The sequence below is a fragment of the Heliconius melpomene genome, chromosome 12 (genome assembly GCF_056956725.1).
Source record: "Heliconius melpomene rosina isolate 202511_hmr_F chromosome 12, ASM5695672v1, whole genome shotgun sequence".
In the NCBI taxonomy this organism is placed as follows: Eukaryota; Metazoa; Arthropoda; class Insecta; order Lepidoptera; family Nymphalidae; genus Heliconius; species Heliconius melpomene.
Genome location: NC_140400.1, coordinates 3,434,175 through 3,457,414, shown reverse-complemented (window position 1 = coordinate 3,457,414; position 23,240 = coordinate 3,434,175). Strand labels below are relative to the sequence as shown.

Below are 23,240 nucleotides of genomic sequence, written 5' to 3'. Positions count from 1 at the left end.
TTTTAACAAATATAATATCTCTAATAAATATAAAGCTGCCATTCCAGGTTAAAAACAGTTTCAGTCCATAATCCAAAAGTAGCTTAATTGCACTAAGGACTATTTGGATAAATGGACTATCAACATAAGGCATCCCTATTGTTTTTGTATTATCTATCAATGTTTACAGTTATAATTTCTTTTCTAACCATCTCTTGCTCATTGCGTAATGATGAAATAGGGCAGTCGTGACTTAGTGTAAACGCTTCAGATTGTGGATTCGATTCCCGCACGAGGAAGCAAATGGAATATTTGACATTTTCATTTCTGCACTCTGGTATCAAGGCAAAGTGCGTTTTAGTTTCGCTATTCAAATTCGGGAGCGGACTGTTTTAACACTAGGCTTACTTGACATACCTCGCTACATTCGAGATACGTCGAAGCATAGAGAAAAAAAAAAGTCTGTATATGTTTAATTAAGTTGAAAAAAAAAACACAATTTCGGTCAATATTTTTTTTATTACAAATTCAGTCCATTGGCCATTCCCGATCGAAACAATTATAAGAGAATGTTACATTAGCAAATTTTAGAATAAGATGATTACAGTATCTAATTGCACAACCTTACGACTTTAAATATTACAATTTTTATATAAGATATATGTTTACATTACAATAAAAAAGTGCTAAATTCAAGCCCACTACTATATTAAATCAACTTGCAACAAATTTAAATTTCTTCATACATTACTCCCAAATAAAGACAAAATAATATCATATTGGCTAATACACACATTTTTTTCTTAATATATTAATTTATTAAATTGAATAACTGTAAATGAATAAATATAATTTAGATCAGAAGCAAATAAATGGATTTGAGCCAAAAAACAGGTACTGGCTAGGTTGAAGAAAAAGTCATCTGGTTTTAAAATTTAAAATATAGTACAGTAACTATATAACGTTGATTAATTTCTAAGTTTATTATCGTTTAGCAAAATTCATACACATTATGTATGTATACAAAAAACAGAAAATATACGATATAATTAAAAAGTTAATTACAATATATATTATGTATTCATAACTAAATGCATCAGAAAAATTGACATGGTAACTATAATATCAGCATTAATTTAATTATTTAAAGAATTATTTTAAAATAAAGTTCATCTAATGAAATATAAAATAATATAACCAAAGTAAGTTTTATGGGATAAGAAAGACATACTGTCCATAAAATATAACACCAAAGAAAATTGTCCAAATCAGTTCATTTTCTAAATTACTACTTCTTTGAATATATTGATTAAAAATTATTCGTAAATACAGAGTTTGAGGAATAAGATTTGAATCACACATATGAATAGTTATAAATATAATAAACAAGAAAAGAACTGTTACTTAAAAAATAAAATTACAAAACAGAGTGGAGTTCTAAAGAATTTATAAATAATTGGAATTTGTGACATAAAACATAAGTTTAAATTAAATAAACTATGAACCTTAACCCTTATGACTATTTACACATTTTATTTTTAAGTGAGACAACAAGTTTTTTTAAGGCTGGAAACATCAAGTAAAGGCTTTTATTGTAAAACATTACAATAAAATAAACAGTAATGACTTACAATAAGCCAAGCTAAGCTACTATTATAATTCAAAGAAAAAAGGAAACAATTCATAGTCTTTGATTAATTTTTATATGTTTATAAAGCATTGGAAAGGATTTAATAATTGTGCTATACAAACACCAATTAATATTTTCTATATAAACTATTAAGGCACTAAAAATGAGCTATATGGATATAGATATTCTACAATATTCACATGTTTTGTAAGAACCTGGAGGAGACAGCAAATACTCTTTCTAAAGTCTTTAATTTCTTAACAACCTTTCTCATTATACCCTGAGATCCGGCCGTTGAATCCTGCATAAACGAGTTTTCTTAATTAAACCTATATTAATGAATAATACATGATTAGTAGAACAGATTACACCTGGGTTGCCTGGAAGAATCCTGCCGCAATCACCTTTAATTACATTTTTTCGTAACTCGTTTTTGGAGAAAATTGCACCCATACGTTTTTTATATGAATCGCACATCATTTGAAAGATAATCGCGTAAGGAATTGGAAAATTAAGGGTTGCCAGCTCTCAGTCTGCCGCAAGTCTAGGGTTGCCTGGTTTAAACATGTCACTAAATGTTAATAATTTGCACTCATGTGTTTTTTTAATGAATTATATATCAAATTAAAGCTTATTTTTTCTGAACACTATAAAACAGGGTTGCCTGGAAAATTCCTGCCGCAAACAGGGGTTGCCAGCGTTTGAAATATTTTATTCCGGTTCCGTTTGACTATGAGAATAGACGATGAAATGCGCGGTCTGCCTTATGTTTTAAAGTAAAATATTATATAATAGAAGGTCAATCTTAAAATCAATGTTTATTTTAATTGTTCACCTGTCAAATGATGATTTTAATCATATTAAGTACGCGCAGAAAACTATTTAAAGATGAAATCATTTTTATTTTTCAAGTAAAATAATAATCCATAATATTGAGTCTTCGCAAAATTTATTTTATAAATAATAATATTTAGTTAAATAACTCTTTTAAAACAACTAAATTATCTAATTAAGTAAATATTTACAAATATCGATCTACTATAAGGTATTAATTACAACATGTTTCCTTAATATAATGAGAGGTGACAATTATCTCATAATAGCCATCTAATTGATATTTGCCGACTCTTGGTCATAAACCGTAAATAGCGTTTATTAGTCGACATTACTGTCGGATTTTCTTCGAATTTATTTTGCTAACTTAGTTTTGTTTATTATAATTCTATTATATATATTTCTTTCCTATGCAAATTATTAAAAATTGCGTGAGAAAAAAAAAATTGCGGCAAGCCTTGTCAAATCAAACAAGTAGAGGACGAAGAGAGAGAAAGAGCGAGAGTTCATTGAAATGTATTTTTCAATATAATTAATAAAAAAAATATCCGCAATAATGGTCACCCTTCATTATATTAAGGGAACATGATGTATATGTATGTATATTAATAGTTTATAGTAGATCGATATTTGTAAACATTTATTTAATTAGATAATTTAATTGTTTCAAAATGGTAATTTAAATTAATAAATAAATATTAGTATTTAGAAAATAGATTTTGCAAAGACTCAATATTATAGATTCATTATTTTACGTGAAAAATAAGGTTGATTTCTTCTGCCCTATGATCTTTAAATAGTTTTCTGCACGTTTTCTTTACTTAATATGATTAAAATCATCATTTAACAGGTAAACAATTAGAATAAACATTGATTTTAAGATTGACCTTCTATTATATAATATTTTACTTTAAAACATAAGGCAGACCGCGCATTTCATCATCTATTCTCATAGTCAAACGGAACCGGAATAAAATATTTCAAACGCTGGCAACCCCTGTTTGCGGCAGGAATTTTCCAGGCAACCCTGTTTTATAGTGTTCAGAAAAAAATAAGCTTTAATTTGATATATAATTCATTAAAAAAACACATGAGTGCAAATTATTAACATTTAGTGACATGTTTAAACCAGGCAACCCTAGACTTGCGGCAGACTGAGAGCTGGCAACCCTTAATTTTCCAATTCCTTATGCGATTATCTTTCAAATGATGTGCGATTCATATAAAAAACGTATGGGTGCAATTTTCTCCAAAAACGAGTTACGAAAAAATGTAATTAAAGGTGATTGCGGCAGGATTCTTCCAGGCAACCCAGGTGTAATCTGTTCTACTAATCATGTATTATTCATTAATATAGGTTTAATTAAGAAAACTCGTTTATGCAGGATTCAACGGTCGGATCTCAGTCTATTATTTAAACAGTTATACTATGATAGTAATAGGGTATACTGTTTAAGCTGTTGCTTTATTTAACATTTGTGAAATCGTGTTAATTGTCATACTATTTAGATAATTCATGAGCAATGTGGGCGAGGAAATATAGTACTAAGACACTTCGTCTCTCAAGGCCACGCACCGCCCAACCTTCGAGACATTGAGTGGCGGAACTTAACACCGCGCTTTGTCTTGTTATCAAAGTGAAGAAATGAAAAACTCATACCCACAACCGCTATGTGACTCACAACAGTTAATACATATACATGGCTTTTAAACGTTAATATAAGAGTTTGAATATTACTATACATAATGTATAATAACCAATAGATATAAATATTGTATAATATTGTGACAAGAATATGAAAAAAGAAAATAAGAAAAAGCTTATAAATAATAAGGAGGATAGAATATCTATCACCAGCATATTTAAAAATCCTATAAAATGATCTAATTACAGTAATTTTAAGATTTTAATACATTTCCCTATATAAAGCATTAAAATTACAACCCTATGCCATTATAAGAATCAAATACCACTAAATGTTACCAGCCTAAAAAATAACAAACTTATAACTCTTGACCATAATATTTTTCTAAATCGTTTAATTTATCATTGGTTTCTTCTTTACTTACCTTATCATTATTTATTGTTTGATTTTGACTTCCATCATTTTCGGGTTTGATGACTTTTATATACGTAACGGGTACAAGTCCTGCAAATTGTCTGTCTGTTGTGGCCATCAGCCAACCGGAGTTCCAGAGGTGGCCTTGCAAGTGTTGAGGGGCAAGTGTTAAAACTTGGTTAGCAGAAAAACTAATCTCTTGAGGAGAAGAAGCTTGAAAATCGTGTTGGGCGACCGCCCTTAATGGATTCTGCCATGTATTTGGATCTTGCACTGAAAATATATTACAGAAAATTGAAAAATGAGACTATTTAGCACGAAATTAGTATAATGTCATTATATATTTTCTTTGTTATAACAAAACAAATACAATAATCTTTTATCGAAACGCTAGTGATATCTGTTTTTACGATGACTTGATTATTTTTATCTGGTGACGAATGTTCTAAGTCAATTTCTAAATAAATATAGTTTTCAAAATCTTTTTGGAGGTTGACTTAGAGCCCTCTAAATAAAATTTTAAGCACTTAATTAAAGAAAACCTATAACCAGTGGCGGACTAAGGGGGGGGCGGCGGGGGCGGTCCGCCCCGGGCCTCGGGTCCAGAGGGGCCTCCAAATGGTGCAAATTCCCTTGATCAAATCCTAAATAAGCCCTTGAAAAAACGCATCGTATCTACTTAAGAGGAAGTATGAGGTTGGAGGGGGCCTCCAATAAACAAATAAGTACAAGGATTAGTGCAGCATGTACCGGTAGTTTACATTATATTAATTAAAATTACTTTTATCTTTCTAATGTCCATTTAGGTTGCATGTGGTTCCAGTTTCGTAGTTTTTTACTTCAAGTTCCTAGGGCCTCCAGACTGACGTCATTTTATAAAAGTTTGCGTACTCACTAACCTGAAAGTGGGGCCCTTCCAGAAGTATCGCAAAATAAAGGTACATCTCTATCTGGGAGGATGATTGAGCCATCAGATCGGTTTGGGTGCTTATAAGGGCTCTTAAAATAGTCCATAAATAATATATGTAAAATTATAGCGTAATTTTTCAAAGTGGTTTTGGAAGTCAAATGGCAGTTGCTCCATTTAAAAACCGCCATCTGCCGTTAATATGGAACGCAACAACGTGTCAAAGTCATGTCAAAATATCTTTATTCCATAAAAATGCTTAACATTTACTTGGACATACCATAAAGTGGAAAAAATTTAAAAACAAAATAACCAAAAAAAATGTGCAATTTTGACTTGAAAAAAGCCCGTTCAAATAGTTGAGCTCATGAGAAGATCCAGGCAAAGAAATTCATAGCCACTATTTTTAGTTGCCAGTATTTGTTACAAATAACAATTAACAATTTTGACGTAGAAATAGAGCAACTCATATCATGTGTCAAGTACGAACACAGCTTAAAACGCTAGTACCCAGACAGAAACTCCGCTTTGCAACGTGGAATATTGGCTCTTTAACCGGACGATGCAGAGAACTCGCAGATGTACTTATAAGAATTCGGGTTCAGTGTGCTTTCCTCAAGGAAGCTTGCTGGAAGAGCAATAAGCCTCGCAATAACGGACAGGGTTACCGCCTTATATACACCAGGTCACTCTCAGGTAAAAGCGGCGTGGCAGTAGTTCTTTCTGAAGAGCTTCAGAACTGGCTTCTTGAAGCTGACGATCGCTGCAATAGCTTGATGCGTATAAGGGTGCTGATTGAACATGCCGTGTGAACATGTTCACGGGGGTTTTAGATACGGACTTCGTAATACAGAGGGAGAAAATATTCTGAGAACCTATATTGCGTCTGATCTGACCGTCGCGAATACCCTCAGCACGGGATTAATGCCAAGAAGAAGTATACGTATTTTGTCCCAATATTAAAGAATCTTTAGGACGTCAAGTGGCAAGAGTAAAGCCTATGTAAAGGGTTATACCAGGGTAATAAATATATTTTTTTACATTTTTCTCAAAAATATATTTAAATACGAGCGTTTTTACTTTAACGTAGGTGAGCGTGTACCTTAAATTGGCACTATCTTTGAAAGGGCCTCACTTTCAAGATAGTAAGTAACGCATACACTCTTACCTACTTATTAGACTATAAATCTTCAAAATTTCAGCTTTACTAAAATGACGTAGGTCTACTAGGGTCCTGGGATCTCAGTCTATTTTATTTTATACGCGGAACTAATATTACTATAGCGTGTGAACTAGCTCATGATGATAAATTATTATCTATATTGGAACTAAGCTTATGATGGAAGCTTCAGATGACGCTCTGGCTGTAGTACTACATAATCTGGTAGAAATTTACAATGAATTTGAGAATGATCAGGTTTTACATCTAGAGCAGATGATCTGCCTCCACCTGTACCTGTCTATTAAATGGTAGTAATTGAGAATACCAGTGCTCGTACCATTCTTATTTCGGTTTTGATACAAATTCCTCTTTTCTTCCATACGTTATTTACACGGATGATAGCTTCTTTTGTTATCCCAATTCGTCTTTTTATCTCGAGGACACGAGGATTTCTTTGCTAAATTCTACTACATGTACTTTTCATATTTATTTTTCTATATGTATGCAAGTCTAACTCAAACATTAATTACAAGATGTAAACTAAGTAAGCATACACACTAATTTGTACATGAAAAAAATTGTGATATATAAAAAAAATATATTAGGGGGGGTGGGGAGTGGGGGCGCGGCGGCGGTGTTAGGGCCTCATTCAACGACACCGCCCCGGGCCTCCGACGGGGTTAGTCCGCCACTGCCTATAACATGGTCTTGATGCCGTCATAATGCAGGGGCACAAGGAAAGGTGACTGTAACGCAAAGTATGAGGACCTCCCGAAGCGTATGTATTAAGAGGTTGATGACAGTGGAGGAGGCGAAAGAGGTATATAGAGACCGTAGCGTTTCGCGCTCTGTTCTCTCTGACTACCTCGCTAGGGATCAAACGTGAAGTTAAGTTCATTTCTTCGCCCCGGCACCAAGGCAAAAAAGCCCGGCGTTAAGTTCCGCCATTCAACATGAAATACCACGCAAAAAATCGGTGGATAGTAGGGGACGGAATACCTTAACCCTCTGCGTACCCTGCTTGGTCTGTGATACTTAAGGTCTTGGTGCATTTGGAACGTCATTAGACGTAATGTTTATGGGTACACATGTGCACGTTGAATAATATTCATATAGTATACTTAGTTTAATAAACTTCTATGACTTACGACGTCGACGATGACGATTTCCACTTACATTATAATGTGAATACTTAGAAAGTAAACATTATTAGATAGTCTTGTTTAATCCTTTTAAAATAAATAAAGTTTAAATAACAATTTCTATAGGACTGCTATTACATAATAAGTAGTAATCATAAATAAAACTTATTTATAGGTACTGTGGTCTTAGATTTCAATTCACAGCAGTCTTATAGATTAGACATACATGTATATTGTAAGATACGCTTCAATGGCCCTACGATTGTATCTCAGGTTACAAATAGCAAATGATTAAAATAAGTAATGATAAAAAGTCAAATAATAATTAGCAAAACATGTGAATTCGATATGTCGTGGCGATATGTTACATTTCTCGCTTTGGTAACAAGACAAATCGTGGCGTTGAACGCCGCCTCTCAACACGCAATGTTCGGAGAAATGGGCAGTGCATGGGGAACGCAATGGTCTAGCTAAATACTAGTTTCCTTCTGCCTTCACTGCATTGCGAAAAAAAACGTATAGTTGCTTTTTAGACCAAATGGTAGCAGTCGATCATTAAATAAAGAAGAATTCAATTCTTCAGGAGTTACATAGAGTTGAGAAAAGTCTCTAAGTCAGTCACGTAAATGAGCATAGTTGTGCGAAGATAAAAAAATGTTAAGTAGAAAAGTAAAAAAAACTCTTTAGTGTTCAATTTAAGACTTACACTTTTCATGTATACTGGAAGTTAATCCATTAAGCATTTTCAATACAATGTAGGGTGCGGCCGCAATCACACCGAAGAACAAGAGTATCGGCCAGCTAGAACCTTTCGCTTTTTGTTCTGGTGTGCCTGAGCCAGTTTGAGTGGCGGCCACTGCTTGGGCCCACGCCTGAAATAAAAAAATAATACTTGATTAGAGTCTAATAACTTATTGTTTCTTCCAATTCTAAACTTACAATATAATAGATATATATACAAAATTTGTATGTAATATATATAACTCAATTCTAAATTTATCATGTAGGTGTGAAAATTTATTTATTAAACTTATAATTAAAGTAATTAAAAGTAAATGCTTCGCTCTCGTGTAGGTAGGTTTTAGGTAGGTTAGGACCAAAATTTACTACTACCGGTACTATTTATACATTGTTGGATATATAGGTATATTTACTTTTTACGTAATAAAATGAACCTATGACAGAAGGATTTAAAATAACGACATAGCGTTATATGGTTTATCAAAACGAACGAAAGGGATATTTTTTAAGCAACGGGACCTTCTAACTCTTCTGCGTTTTTTCTAAAAAGCTGTAGACGAGGCCCGTAGTACTAAATTACCGATACTCGTTCGTTATCATTTGTTTTATGTTTGCATATTGGACAATATATTGGATAAGCCAATAAAACGAAACTAATTTTATTTTTTGACGCCGTGGTAATTTTGTACCTGACTTTAAACTCGAAAACAGTTGTGAATGCCTCGTGAATTAGACGGAAAGTAAGGAACGGAGTGTCTTTACACTAGTTTATTTGTTATTTTGTTTATTATACAGGGTGGAAGAGGCAGCGCTTCTTTTATTGAAACTGCATATAGGGTAATATATTTCAAACCCACACCTAAGAAATGAATCAAGGTACCTCAACAGTTTGGACGTAGGATTTTTTTTTCATTTCACGATTTTTATCCATACCTGTATTTCGTGTGACGCACACATACGTGTGCGACGTTTTCGATTTGACAGGTGAGTGTGTGCGTGCCTATGTTATACTTTACAAATGGCGTTTTATTTTAAAACGATAATTTTATTATTTATTTTGTTTGAAAAAATAACTTTTTCATTTTTGGGAATTATTTTTTTTCCGAATTATATTAGGCTTTTATAGAGTAGTTAAAACTGTGGTTTCATTTAAAGTGGTGCTGACAATTCCACCCTGTATAATACATTTAAGTACCTATAATACATATCTATTAATTATATATAAGTAAGTTTATTCAAAATTTAGATGTAATTGTCATTACGTGTAAACCAACAAAGGGACGCGATAACATTATATTTATTTATATAACAATATATACATTTGTGTAAATAGATAGCTAAATAACAATTGAAGAATTAATAATATACTTTATTAATAAATATAGTTTAATGGAAAATTCATGCCTATTGTTCTATAATTATATTTATTTAAGCGCCGTTTTATATTTTAACGCATCGCATTGTTAATATTTTTCATGTCAGACAGAGAACGTAATAAAAAGAGTTAAAACACTCTGTTTTCTCATTACAGATATTATCTATCTTAACTGGAAAAAGATTCTACAATATCCACGTCGTATCCCGCATATAGTTAGGTAGACAGAGATAACCTAGTGTTAAGACGCTTAGTTACCCACTTTGGGCTGAATTTTCCAGATATCAACTGTTGAGTGACAGAAACTCAACACCGCGCTTTTGTCTTGTTACCAGAGCAATCTATTTTTAATTAGCCGCTAATTAATTTTTAATCAAACACCTTACTCCAACTTCTAAAAATATCTAGACATAATTAAGAAAACCATTATGTAGCAACATTGTTTTATGTGAAAAATTAAATATTTATAATTCTACTTATTTGTTTCGTAATAAAACTTAACTAACTTATTACATTTTTTATATGATAGAAAAACATAACTTGCAATACCATTGTAACAAAGAATTTTATAAATACTTAAAATATGCTAAATTTATGTAAATTACATTAGCATTAGGAGCAGACAAAAGCCTAAAAAACTCATAATATATCTAAAGTATCTTTTTCCGTGTTGTAAACCGTGACTAAATATAATAACATCATAGGAAAAATTCTAGTCTATAACAAATGCTATAGACTAGAATTTTATATAATATATCTAAGTGATATAGATATATTCTTTATCTTTTACGCGTTTACACATTATCGTCACACAATCCGTACGACACACGCGGTCCGTTATTAATTATAATATAAGTATAATAATATAAATATATAAAATAATAAATTTGATAAACTTGGCAAAAGATCTTATGGTCGACATTTAAGGTTGACAGAATATCATGGCATAATCCTAACTCATCAGAGTACACGAAATACTTAAACTTGTTGCATTACAGGACAACACACATGACAGTTATTCCTCATACATAATATTTTCATTTTTCTCTAGTAAAGAATTCTTACAAAAACTCTTTTTTTATATAATAGACGGATGAGAAAATTGCTAACAAATAACATGTGGACAGCAAAATAATATGCGAATATATGTGTTCACGTAACAATCTACGAGACAGTTGAAAGTTATTATTTTATCAAGATGTATTGATCTTGAATCAACAAACAAAATCTAATAAAAGTATACATTTCCTGCTGCTACTGATATAATTTTATTGATATATAAATTTCTTTTAAAAATAGCATGAAAAAAAAACCAATAAATAGTCGGAGTGTCTTAACACTAGGTTCTCTCTATCTTTGCGATGCCTACTGTGTGCGGGATACGCCGTGAAGCTGATAAAAAAATTATGTAAATGCGCGCTCTGACAGAATTCACTTAATTACTTATATTGAATATACTACTACTATATTGGGTAATAATATAACGTTATAACTGTGTAAGATAAGAATTGGCAAATTATTCTTCTAAGATAGCTGAAGATGTTTGATAATATAATATTTTATCATTGAGAAAAATATACCGTACTTGTGAAATAGATATTTTATATTTTCTTACAAATCTTTAGAAAGATTTATATACATATATAACCATAACAATGTAATCATCCTCAGGCTTTATTTGATAAACAGAGTAAAGAAATTCTATTTGCATAATGTGACAATTTTAATAAAATAATTCTAAATAAGTCGATGTAGTCGTGGCGCAGCAGCACAGGACATAACAATAGTTGCAGAATCTATTTCTACTTAGAGGAAAGAATTATTTTCGTTTCTTTGCTTTGGTAATAAGAAAATCGGTGTGTTGAGTACCACCACACAACACGCAATATCTCGACAATTGTTTGGTGCCTGGGAAACGGAGTGGTAGCTCTAGGTTCCCGAACACTGTTATATGCGGGATAAAGTGTAAAGTTACAAACTATAAAAAATTGTAATAAACTTTGTTTATACAACTTTATTTTTCTATCAATATTTGTTTTACACAAATTATACTGTTTAGATAAATATTTGAACTCAAATATGACCTTAGTAATATAATGACTACATTTAAAGAATAGCAATTTTATATTTACAAGATAAAGTTAACTAATACTTACTGTTTTTATAGTCAAGAATTACTTCACACTTACCTCCGTTCCTCATTAAGATAATTCCGTTCATCACATTCTGCTGTATTCTTGAGGGGTTTCGTGTTGAGTGATGGAACTCAACACCAAGCTTTGCCTGGTTACCAGAGCGAGGAAATGAAAAGAATAATAAATATATCATTCTCCCAAGTGCTAATCGAAACTATAATCGTCGTACTTATAGTCACAAGCTTGTGCTCTTGCGCCATGACAACCTCAAATTAAAAACAACAAATATGTATTACCTTAAATTCATCTTCTGTTCTGATTCCAAGCATTACTAACAATTTTCTTACAAGCCAATTGAGACTTCTTACTACAGCAAATGTAGACCAGAATTGTGCAAATAATGATCTAAGGCGACCAAAATTTTCAGCCACACCTAAAATAAATAAAAATTGTAGAATTATATTGATTACTTCAGTGTTAAAGCTTATGTAGAAAAAAATACAAACATAATTAAAATATTTTATTGTTGACAAATTTTTTTCAATATGTTATATAGTCATTTTATCCTTTTATGTTTGTAGTTTTTTTATGTTTATGTACTTTTTTTAACTAAAGCAAAGTAAAAAAAATCTATAATCACAAATAAAAAATAAAAGCAATTTTAACATAATGATCTAATTGTTCTCAATCTTGAAGTTAATATCTCCCATATTAACCTCAAGAGACAAAAATATCTATAAAGCATTATGTTGATACATTTTTCAGAAGAGATATGAAATAATTTAATATTTTTTCCTTTTTCAGTTCAGTTATTTCAGTTTCACATTTCACCCTGCATGTAGGAAAGAAACCAGAAAGAGACTACTGCAAAAGCAGTACTCAAAGCATAGCTCTACAATTCAAAAAGTTTGAGTAAACTAAACACCACACTTAGTTCAACGCAGTGAAATGAAAATTAATGTTTCTGGAGTGAATAGAAGTCACATCACATTTCAGTCATATAAATATATTACATAATTATACATTTAATTATATTCACCTAAGATGGCTCTAAAGGAGCTGGTTAAGGCAAAAAAAGTATTTTCAAGCATCATGGCAACACTACCCACAGCATTGACTACACTTTGTATTGAATCAAAAGTAGGCCTTGAATTTTCTTCTGCCATTTGAATAAACCTGAAAAATGGTTCAATTAACAATAGCATTGTTTTCACTATAAATAAATGAAATAAATAAATATACAGAAATAAACAAAAATAAGGATAAACAGTAATAATTGGATTTTCTGTTAGGAAAATCAATACTTAGTGGTTAATAATTAGAATTTTCCTCATATGAATAATATAAGGCATATCAAATGTACCTGCTCTCTATATCTCCATACATAGGTCCATATCTATTAAATCCTCCATATGGGCTCATACCTCCCATACCCATGCCACCAATGCCATATCCTCCTCCAAGCCCACCATAACCATATCCTCCATAACCCATACCACCCATTCCGCCCATTCCACCGTATGAATATCCAGAATTCATGCCATAATTTGGCTGCATATTAAAATCTGGACGAGGTGGTAAGACAGGTGCTGTGAAACTAGGTGCATTCGAAGTGGACGGCATAGGATTTCTGAATGACGGAACTTCTCCTGTAGCTATCATAGCAGCATTTGATAGTGCAGGGTCAGAGTTCCCGACAAACTTATTAGGTTCACTCATTGTTCGTATTTATTTACACTTTGAAGTTAGTATTATTAAAATTTTGGTGTTTCACAATTTCAATTTATAAATACACTAGATTCACTTTTCTAAAGTTGAAAATTAGGCACAAAAATACGTCGTTGATAAAAGTAATAAAACTGAAGCAATTTACATACAATGTAAATAATTACACAGACAGTTTTTTCGATGCAGCGTTGACCACAGATCCCGAAGAGTTAATACTATTATAAATTATTTAACTTAATTAATGCGTTATAACTTTTCGCTGCTTGGGATCTAGCAATCTTTATTATTTTCCCTTTATAGTTAATTCCTACTACTTTAGACGTATATATGGCTTTGAAGTTAAGCGTTTTGTAAATGACAATTGACATTTTACTTCTGTAAGTGTAAATTATTTTGACGTTTAGAAAAGAAAATATTGTCACTATGGTTTTTTTAGTCAAAATAATTATATATTTAGAAAAAATATTTCAAAATATATATTTTATAATCTTATTGACCAGACAAAACTAATTAAATCAAAAATGTTAAATATGAAAATATTTTTTTTGAGTAATTTAAATGTAAACATATGTTATTTCTTATTTCATAGTAGTTTGGCGTTTGACCTAGTTTCAATATAGCATCTTATTGTCTATGTCTTCTGGGTGTCAATCGTGTCAATAGTTTCGATTTTATTATGTTTGTTGTTATTATCGCAAAATTCGAAAGGTTTATCTAGAATTTTATTTATTCTGCAAGATACTGTGAAAAAAAGTTTGATTCAGGTACGAATTTTTATTATATTTTTAAATTTCCAGCTATTTGTCTATAATATTGAATTGTAATCGGTATCCTATTGAGATCATGTTTAGCATGATTATTTAAGTAGAAAAGTATAATTTAATACGTTGATCACATATTCTAGTTAATTAAATGTAGTGAATTACACTTTTTCTGTCAAATTAATCCGATAAAGCTTATAAAACAGTAATTTTCTGTGACCGGTTTCTTTAGATCGAATCTTTTTACTAGGTAGGTGACGCACTGTCATTTCTTTCTGTGTGAGCAAGAAATTTGCACTGATATGCTAAATGAGAATAATGGATTCCCATTTATTATTATTTCCAACTAAATTTTCTTTGTTTATTTGTAGTCTCCTTTATCAATTATCATCAGAATTTATTAAATAAGTATATTATTTATTAGTAGTTATTAAACTTACATTTAAGTCACATATATAATATAAAAAGAAGTAAATATTGATATTGTAGTGTTTTGGTTTGTTATTTACAATACCAAGAAAAAAAATATTAGCGCTCAGTTTGCAACAAGTTGCCTAGTAATCATAATAAAAACATTTCATAAGTTGTATATGTATATTAAAGGAAGAAGAAAAAGAATTATTAAAACTAACAGCTAAGGCTAAATTAGTTGACTAGTATATTCAATTATTAATCTGATTCACATATTGTGTGTAAGTGCTAGTATTAACTATTTAAAAACACTGCAGAAAGGACACAAACAAAATAAACAAAATAAACCTAGTGTTAAGACACTCTGTCCCAACACAATACTTGCATTTACAGTCAGATGCTATGTTGCTAATCAAATTATCCTTACAGTAGAATTAAGAAGATATATAATTTATTATTTAAGTAAATTATAAATTTAACTTTTATCACAATATGCATTTATAAGTTCATGAAAATATATAAAAACACATAGAATATAATAATAATATATTTTAATGACATGCGGATTTAGTCCCCAGTTTGGGAAATGAATTAATATAATTTCCCTAATCTGGTAAACAAGGTGCAGTATTAAGTTACACTGCTCAAGAAGTACTGTTTCAAATTCCAACAGAAAATAAAAAGGGTCTGAGGTCAGAATAGTAAGTGAAGCTAAAAAAATATCAAAAGGATGAAGACTATTTGAAGTAGTATATATAGTACTACTTATAAACAGGAAATGAGACACAGCAATAACATTTCCCTTTTAAAAAATTATAATGTAATGTACTTATATTATACTTTTTGTTACATGTATCTTAGTTTCTTTTGATTTATGTAATTTGATCGCTTAATGATGTCATTATAGCACAGTGAGACAGCGGCCTGGTTGTCGCTGATGATGGCTACAATAATTGTATGTTCAATCCCTACTTGGGGAAATGGACTAATTTCTCTGTCTACATAACCGGAAATGTGATATGGAACTGCCACTTAAATTGCAATATTTCAAAGTTAGGCCGAAAGGCAGTGTATAGTTTCTTAATGCTAGGGTCACTCCGCCTATGTTGCTATATGCAAGACACCATGTATCTTATACCAGCTCAAAAAATAATTTGTTTCTGTTCTAAATTAATTATATTTAATAAAATATTATTATACCCAACTAAAAGTAAATTGTGTAATAATCCAATTTAGCTAAAAATGATGAAAAAAAAAATGTCTTTTAAGGTGCATTGTTGTGTTACTAAAAGAAGCAAACATAGTTAAATAAGAGTCCGCACATATCTAAATAACTTGTATACTCCAAAGGGTGTGGGAATAGGCATCGTTTTCTCAATATAGGAAGTGGCGCCACTGTCGCTAGCTGCTTCCGTTTGTATCTATTGTTAGTGCCTTTTTGTTATGAAATATTATGTTGTGTACAGATTTCATGGTAAATGTTTATTTATCAATGTTTTTATATCTTCTTAAAGTTTTTTTGATAATAATTATGATTTATTTTATAAATCATTCACTTGTTAAATATAACAATAGTAATATATAATATATAATAGTCAATAGACTACAACAATTAGTGAATAAATATGTTTTATTCATAAATATGCTTTATTTAAAACAAAGCATTAAAAGAGCTATGCCTATAGTTAAAAACTATTCGCCGTCTTTACTATAAAACATTAGGAGCAGCGAATACATAGATTGATTGAAAGTGTAATATAACAATGATCTGTATGAGTTATAGAGTTATTGCTAATTATATTAATTAATCTTACGTTCTAAAATTTGCGTTTCAGTGTTAAAATATGCTATAAGTTTTAAGAATATAAATATTATTATACTACCGGCAAATTGCTTAATATTTAGACAAAAAAAAGATAAAGAATATTTAGAGAGAATCAAAATCTATAGTGGCAAATGGAAAAACTGGAACAAATCGATAAACAAATTAACACAAGCGTACGAAAGTCGTGTGCGATCGTGCGAGTTCTACGTTAAAAAAATAAAATGCAGTATAAAATATATTTTGATGTCGTGCACTCGTTTGAACATTTGCATTTATTTCTGTGACGATCGACAAAAGGCAAAATTGCGCCTGCAGAAAAATGGGCCAGCGCCTCGCCTCGCGTCTCCGACACTTGTCACTTTCAGAATGTTTTTACGATGCATTTCGAAATTCTCTTATATATCCATAAGAGTTTATGGGAAAATTTTAAATTCTAGAGCTGCTCGTTTGACGTTGGAAAAATTGAATAAGCATACAATATACACATAATAAGTTTAAGAGAATGATGTCAATTATTTTTTATTTTCAGATTTTGTTTTCTTCCGTATACCACCAGTTTCTGCGATTGGTAAGTTCTTTTTCATGTTTATTACATTTATCTGAATATGAAGCTTTAATAAATAAATAAATGGCGAAGCGGCAGACCGTGTAATTTCCGCCACTCAACACGCAGTCTCGAAGATTGGGCGAGAAGAGGAGAACGGAGCAGAGAACTCTAGGTTCCCTCGATAGATCATGAATCCAGACAGATAGTTCCGTAGGCTTGATCTTGTTTCATAAATACATATTTGAATTTAAATCCAATCATTATTTTGTTTACATTATTTATATAAAAAAAACCATGAAAGCTAACTATAATGGTAAATTGAGTTCTGCAAAAACTCGCATAGTACATTATATTGCTTCTCTGATTCTAACTCCATGATTGTGTTATAAAGACGATAAAATTACTACTTCTAGATACCTCATACTTCCAATGCCTGTTATTCTAAGTATGGTTAGATATGCGGGGGAACCAGTCGAGATAGTGTCTGATTTCTGGGTCAAAAACACCTAGTAGGCCTAATGGAAAGTTGTTGTAAACTAACCTTTGCGTATATAGTTTGTGTTTCTATTGACAGTTTCTATTGATTTATTTATTTATTCTTTATGATCTAGTATCTGTGGAACTTGTATTGTCTTAATAATTTCAAGCTAAAGTATGTATTTGTTCTAGTAAGCGTGGATTAGCTCAAGCAGGGAAAGCTAAGTAAAAAACTTCGAATTAAGCTTATAAAATCGAGTGTTTTGGAAAACTAAATGGATTTTTCCAAAATGGCTACGAAAATGGGAAAAATGGAATTTGACATTTGATAGTCCACGCAAACGAAATTGTAGACAACAATTCGTGATTATTATGACAATTCTATAGATATTATTGTTATAAACAGTAAAAAGGTTTGTACAATAATTAAAGATTTTAGGAATAAATCATATAAACACATGAAGAATATAATAGCTAGAACATGTAACGAAGGACTTCAATATTTTTTTATTTACGTAAAATACATTCACTGTGTAAGAGAATATAGTAGGTATAACTTTAACAAAAGTATTTGATTAGTACATTCTAACAGGTTTCAGGTTTCCCATTGAGTTTTTATTCCATTTCATGTAAAGCAGTAAACGCAAGTGCTCATTTCTAAATAACTCCATATAAGGCATAGTTTACATCTCGTTGTACTGTAAACGGTATACTGTAACACTTCACACGTTTTTTCAAACATTTTTCTCACTATAAGCCATCTATGTAGTGACATTATTGTAGAACTCTTGTTGTTGTGAGCTATTGAACGCTCCAACGGAAATTACATCTGATAATGGACTTTGTGATTTTTTACTTTATTTATTTATTTTCATTTGTATATATTTTTGAGTATATCATTATTTTTCTATTATTCCTGTTTTGTAAGTTCCATGCATTTCCCATATTTATGCGGGATAATCTATATTTTAGATATTTATGAATATTAAGTCTGCCAAAAATTAATCTAAATTTCTTACACTTGGGTTATACAAAAAAAACTCCTTAATCATTTTTAATAACAAGACTACTCTAAAGTTAAAATTAAATCTAAAAGTATCTGTGGAACAATGGTGTAAACTAATCTCTAGTAAATGGTTGACATCTAGATTCTAGAGTATTCTACGCTATCTCTACATTAGATCGCCAATGGCGTTATCGTTTTGGTTTCGCTAATTTAGATATCTCGAACACAGCGCCCATATCGTTCAAACCCGTTATCTTACACGATCGTTACATATTGTAATCGGTTACAGGCTACAGCTGATTGCTTTTATCAATCTCTGTTAAGAGTGTTTAATGTTTAAGTTTATAATACGCTATTTTAGCTGGATTTAATTTTTATTCTGTTGCGTAAATAAACAAATCGTCTTCAATTTCGAAAATATTAAAGAAATCAAATTTCTATGGTATTTTTAATTTTTCATGGTGTAGAACCACTGTATCTGAATGTAAACGTGGTGGTTTTAGTTTCAATTCCCACCTGGGTGAATGGGTTATTTTCATTTCTTCGCTCTGATGTCGATACAAAGCGGGGCGTTGAGTTTCGCTCAATTCCTCTAGAATTTGTTGCTGCCTACCCTGTGCTACATGCAGAAAACAGCGTATAGCTGAATAAATAAAAATAAACATGTAATAAAATGACATTCTAGATAAGCTTCCCATGGCGGCGAAGTGCGGCAAGCGTAACGTTGTACAGTTCTTTTTGCAACTGCCATTGAAACGTTTCCGGGTGCGACTCGTTAATTTGCATGAATGCGATCAATTTGGTAATGGCCTCATACATTTATATATACTTAGTCTATACAGGCTGTTTAGTTCGGTGTACAGTTCACATGCATTGTTTGTGCTTATGTGTTGTTATACATAGTATGTTATGTACCGGTAAGTATTGATTGATGCTTTTAGTACCTATATAATGGTATAGGTAATAGTTAGTGTGTGTTTGATGGTCCTCACCTAATGTCGTCGTTTTATATCATTATTCGTATGTAACACCTGAAATAGAGCCAGTCGTGGCGTTTATGAGTTGTGGGATCGATGAAAGGGCAGCGTTGAGCACCGCCACTTAAGGATGCTAGCTATACTTTAAAATAATACAAACTCTTAGAGACTGTGAAGCTGGCTTATAATGTAGTGTTCAAACAGGCCTATACCATCATTACGATAGAAATATAATACACATAATATGATATTAATTTTTAATTGATTTATTGTTTTCTCTTTTTTATGTATCATCCGGTCAAAGATTCTTATTATGAAAACAATTTATTTCACATACAACCAGTATTTGAAATAAATAACTTTTCATAATAATTTGATAAAAATGTCGCAAAAAATATTTGCATAATTGATTATAAATTCTTTTTATAAATAATTTTGAACGTAAACAAGAAATAAAATCAACAAAATTGTGCTGTTTTTTTAGGTAGAGAATTTTGAAGGCGTGGCACAACTTTTTCGATTGTAGTTCAAGTAACAATGATTGTATTGGAACCTCATTTGTAATACTATCTCAGACATGGTTGTCTGTATGTAATATGTTTATCATAAACTGTCTCATACAAAGCATGTAAGTAGTAGGTACGCGAAATTACCCCGTAGACCGTGATAGAAATCAGAAGCCAGAAGGTGTCACTTTGATACGGTATAACAGTCTCAGTATCATCGCCGACTCATGTTCGATGTCATAAGATACACGTTCCGATTGGCTGCTGTCACGGAACGCGTCCGTCGCACCCCTTCCCGATGTACAGTACGGACGACGAGTCGTGGCCGCTCTGGTGTAGGCTTTCTGAACTGTTGCGTATTGGTCATTCGGGAAGAAAGTAATCAAAATTAAGAAAAGTCCTGAAATCAAATCTGCAGCTATCTACAGCTAACTTCAAACTGACCACGACTCGAAAGCTGTACTGTAGCGTGTACTACGCTATCTTAAACAACTTGTCAATATTTGCAGATGCAAGCTCGTTTTCTTCAGCTTTTAGCATTTCTTTGAGTTGAAATTTGTTTATTTTATATCTGAATTCGATATGAATATAAGATCACTTCGATTTCAGATAACAGATGTCCAAAGACCCTCAGCTAAGTGCTAAGGAATATAAAATTCGGACATTTCTTTATTTTTGCAATAATTTACTCTTTCTTAGTCATTTGTATAAACAACGTTGTATAAACGCTTTTTCTTGATAAATTTAATGAATGTGACCTCATATAAAGATTTAGGCAATCTTTCTCGATAATTAAGTTGTAAGTATCGAATATCAACATTTAAATTGTTTTTGTTATTACATTAAGCATTTAAGTAGTTCCATAAATTGGACTTTTATCTCAAACGGGTTTCACTTTAGGTGGGTTGTGCGAGATATGACGTTCATTAAAGTGCTCCGCGATCTCACGGCGAATTAGCTACTTGCCAAGTGGTTGCCGAGTGAATGGTCCTCGAATTGTTTGCTAATTACAGTCTGCAGTTAGGCTTATGCAATTACCGTATTCTAAGGAACAGACTGCGAGTGGGTGCTTTATTACGTATACTGTTAATAACTTGCTCTACTTTGATTATTTAATATAACATATGATATTACTATTAATATTTAAAAGTGAAGAATAAGAATGAAGTTCAGATAATTGTTGGTAGTGGAGAGTCTGTGTCAAAAATTACTAAAGACATGTTAGTTTTGGGTATGATCTGGATGGATGTAACTATACTCAAATTTATTAAAGTATTCGCAACCATCACGCCATCAACCATCCTTTAGTGTGCCATTAACACAAATATTCTTTAGATTTATGCGATCTATACTGATATATTATGACGTAGGAAAAATAATACCCTCCCATCACTCATAATGAACAACGCCAGTTTCCACATTTCGGGCCGCGAAAGAATCCTCATATCGCCGCGTCGCTAATGAAATTAGAGAAGCCGGGTCAAGTGGCTCGCTTTTATACGACGATTTGTTTGTAAAATTACATTTTTGTTTTACAACCAGCAACGGTGTTTGCGAATATTCGTAGCAGCGTGCTGGCGTGGACAGGAGCGGAGGCGGAAAGATCTGTTGTCCTGTTTCAGGAGCATCGATTGGCGTGTTCGTTGGATCTCGTGGGAAAATGTGCCTTGTTCATCACTTATTAGGGGTGGTTTTTGTGTTTGAGGGTGAGCAGTTGTGTCGTAAGGTTTTCGATGCGGCCGGACTCCACGCGGCCGGCCGGTGCCCGCAGTGCCGCGCCGGTCGCCGGCTTTTACGCTCGCCTCGTCCGCCACCACTGTGTGGCCGTTTGTACGGTAACGTGCGTCGCGTTGCGGTAGGTTTGATATATCGAATACGATTGACGGAGATAGTGTCAAATTATCTTTTTTACGAAATAGACAGTGTTTGTGTATTTTAGCGGAGTGATTGTCTCGGATAGTTCAGTGCGTTTATTTCTGATGTGATGACGGCAAATATAATTGCGTTGTGGTCTCTGTAGGTATTGTTAGTGTTTCTTAATATATTAAGTGTTGGGTTTGTGTTTCCACAATTGTAATGGGTTGGTTGTATAGTTATTACTTTTTGGTTATTATAACTGTAAAAAATTTTCTCTCCTAATTTTTATTAGTTGTTTTTTTAATAATATATGTCTATGACCAACTAATCATATTTTAAAATGAAATAAGTAATTGGCTTAATCAATGCGTATTTAATTCTCTAATAGCACCTAGATATATTACTTGTTTTTAAAATAAACATATATTTTCTAAGTAAAGAAGTCTTATAAAATAAAACTCCCGAGCAAATAACTATAGAATGGCCGTCTCAGGCTCGATTAATTTAGAATAACAATAGTATTGTTGTTAAATTTGATCGACGTTGTTTTACCGACTATTTTCTTAATTAATTGCTTATTTGACGAAGGATCTTCGTTTGTGACACTTCACAGAACTCCCAATTCGTTTTCGGTCTGAGAGCGCGATGTCTGTCAAAATATTTAATTGACGTGGCCTGATGTATGAATTGTAAATCATTTTGACTTATCATTCGTTTTATTAGTGTATATAAAATTTATTGTGAATGACACTTAAATAAGAGAAAAATTTCAAATCTATATATATAAAATCGAAAGGTCACTCACTCATCACGAAATCTCAGAAACTACATGTACTAGGAATCTCAAATTTTTCATAGGAGTTACTTATAGGGCGTAGTTGCTCGCTAAGACGGGAATTTGCAATATTCGACTTCTAAGGGGTTGTTTTTGGGGTCGAAAGTTTGTATGAAACTTCGTTACTACAAATGCTAGGAGTCTCAAATTTTGCTTAGACGTCACTAGGACGTAGTCATGGAGATATAAATTAATAATAACATAGTTCCCGCGGGTGAAACCGCGACCGGGCCGCTAGTATTATATAAAACTTATATTTTACATCTCTTGCCAGAGGCGTAGTTTTAATTGTTTTTTTTGTGCTTTACTAACGAATCTCTTAGGTACACGTTATTAACACGAATA

The 23,240-nt window shown here is 31.8% G+C and overlaps 2 protein-coding genes across 7 annotated transcripts in view; one reads left to right on the top strand and one right to left on the bottom strand.

Moving 5' to 3' along the window:
• Positions 1-478: 478 nt before the first annotated feature.
• On the bottom strand, positions 479-14,053 carry Pex13 (peroxisomal biogenesis factor 13). Its single transcript, XM_085193998.1, has 5 exons — positions 13,329-14,053; positions 13,005-13,141; positions 12,262-12,398; positions 8,421-8,586; positions 479-4,776 (listed from the first exon to the last, which is right to left on the bottom strand). Exons 1-5 carry the CDS (start codon positions 13,682-13,684, stop codon positions 4,448-4,450), a joined length of 1,125 nt encoding a protein of 374 aa, XP_085050124.1. The 5' UTR covers positions 13,685-14,053; the 3' UTR covers positions 479-4,447.
• A 272-nt stretch (positions 14,054-14,325) lies between these two features.
• Positions 14,326-23,240, top strand: part of Fak (protein tyrosine kinase 2 Fak) — a 135,654-nt gene continuing 126,739 nt past the window's right edge. For 2 of the 6 annotated variants that reach the window (XM_085194136.1, XM_085194134.1), the window contains exons 1-2: positions 14,326-14,457; positions 17,220-17,258. The gene's annotated coding sequence lies outside the window, so the exon portion shown is untranslated. Of the gene's footprint in view, positions 14,458-17,219; positions 17,259-21,974; positions 22,229-23,240 lie in introns of those variants that run through there. The other 4 variants (XM_085194131.1, XM_085194135.1, XM_085194132.1 and 1 more) reach the window with 3 other exon arrangements.

What these genes read in the sequence shown, in the direction of transcription:
- Pex13 (XM_085193998.1), bottom strand. Translation starts at nt 13,684, where the DNA reads ATGAGTGAACCTAATAAGTTTGTCGGGAACTCTGACCCTGCACTATCA. An exon ending in TATGGAGATATAGAGAGCAG is followed by an intron (nt 13,142 to 13,328) that starts GTACATTTGATA and finishes ACCATTTTTCAG; the next exon opens with GTTTATTCAAATGGCAGAAG. An exon ending in TTCCAGTATACATGAAAAGT is followed by an intron (nt 4,777 to 8,420) that starts GTAAGTCTTAAA and finishes ATATATTTTCAG; the next exon opens with TGCAAGATCCAAATACATGG.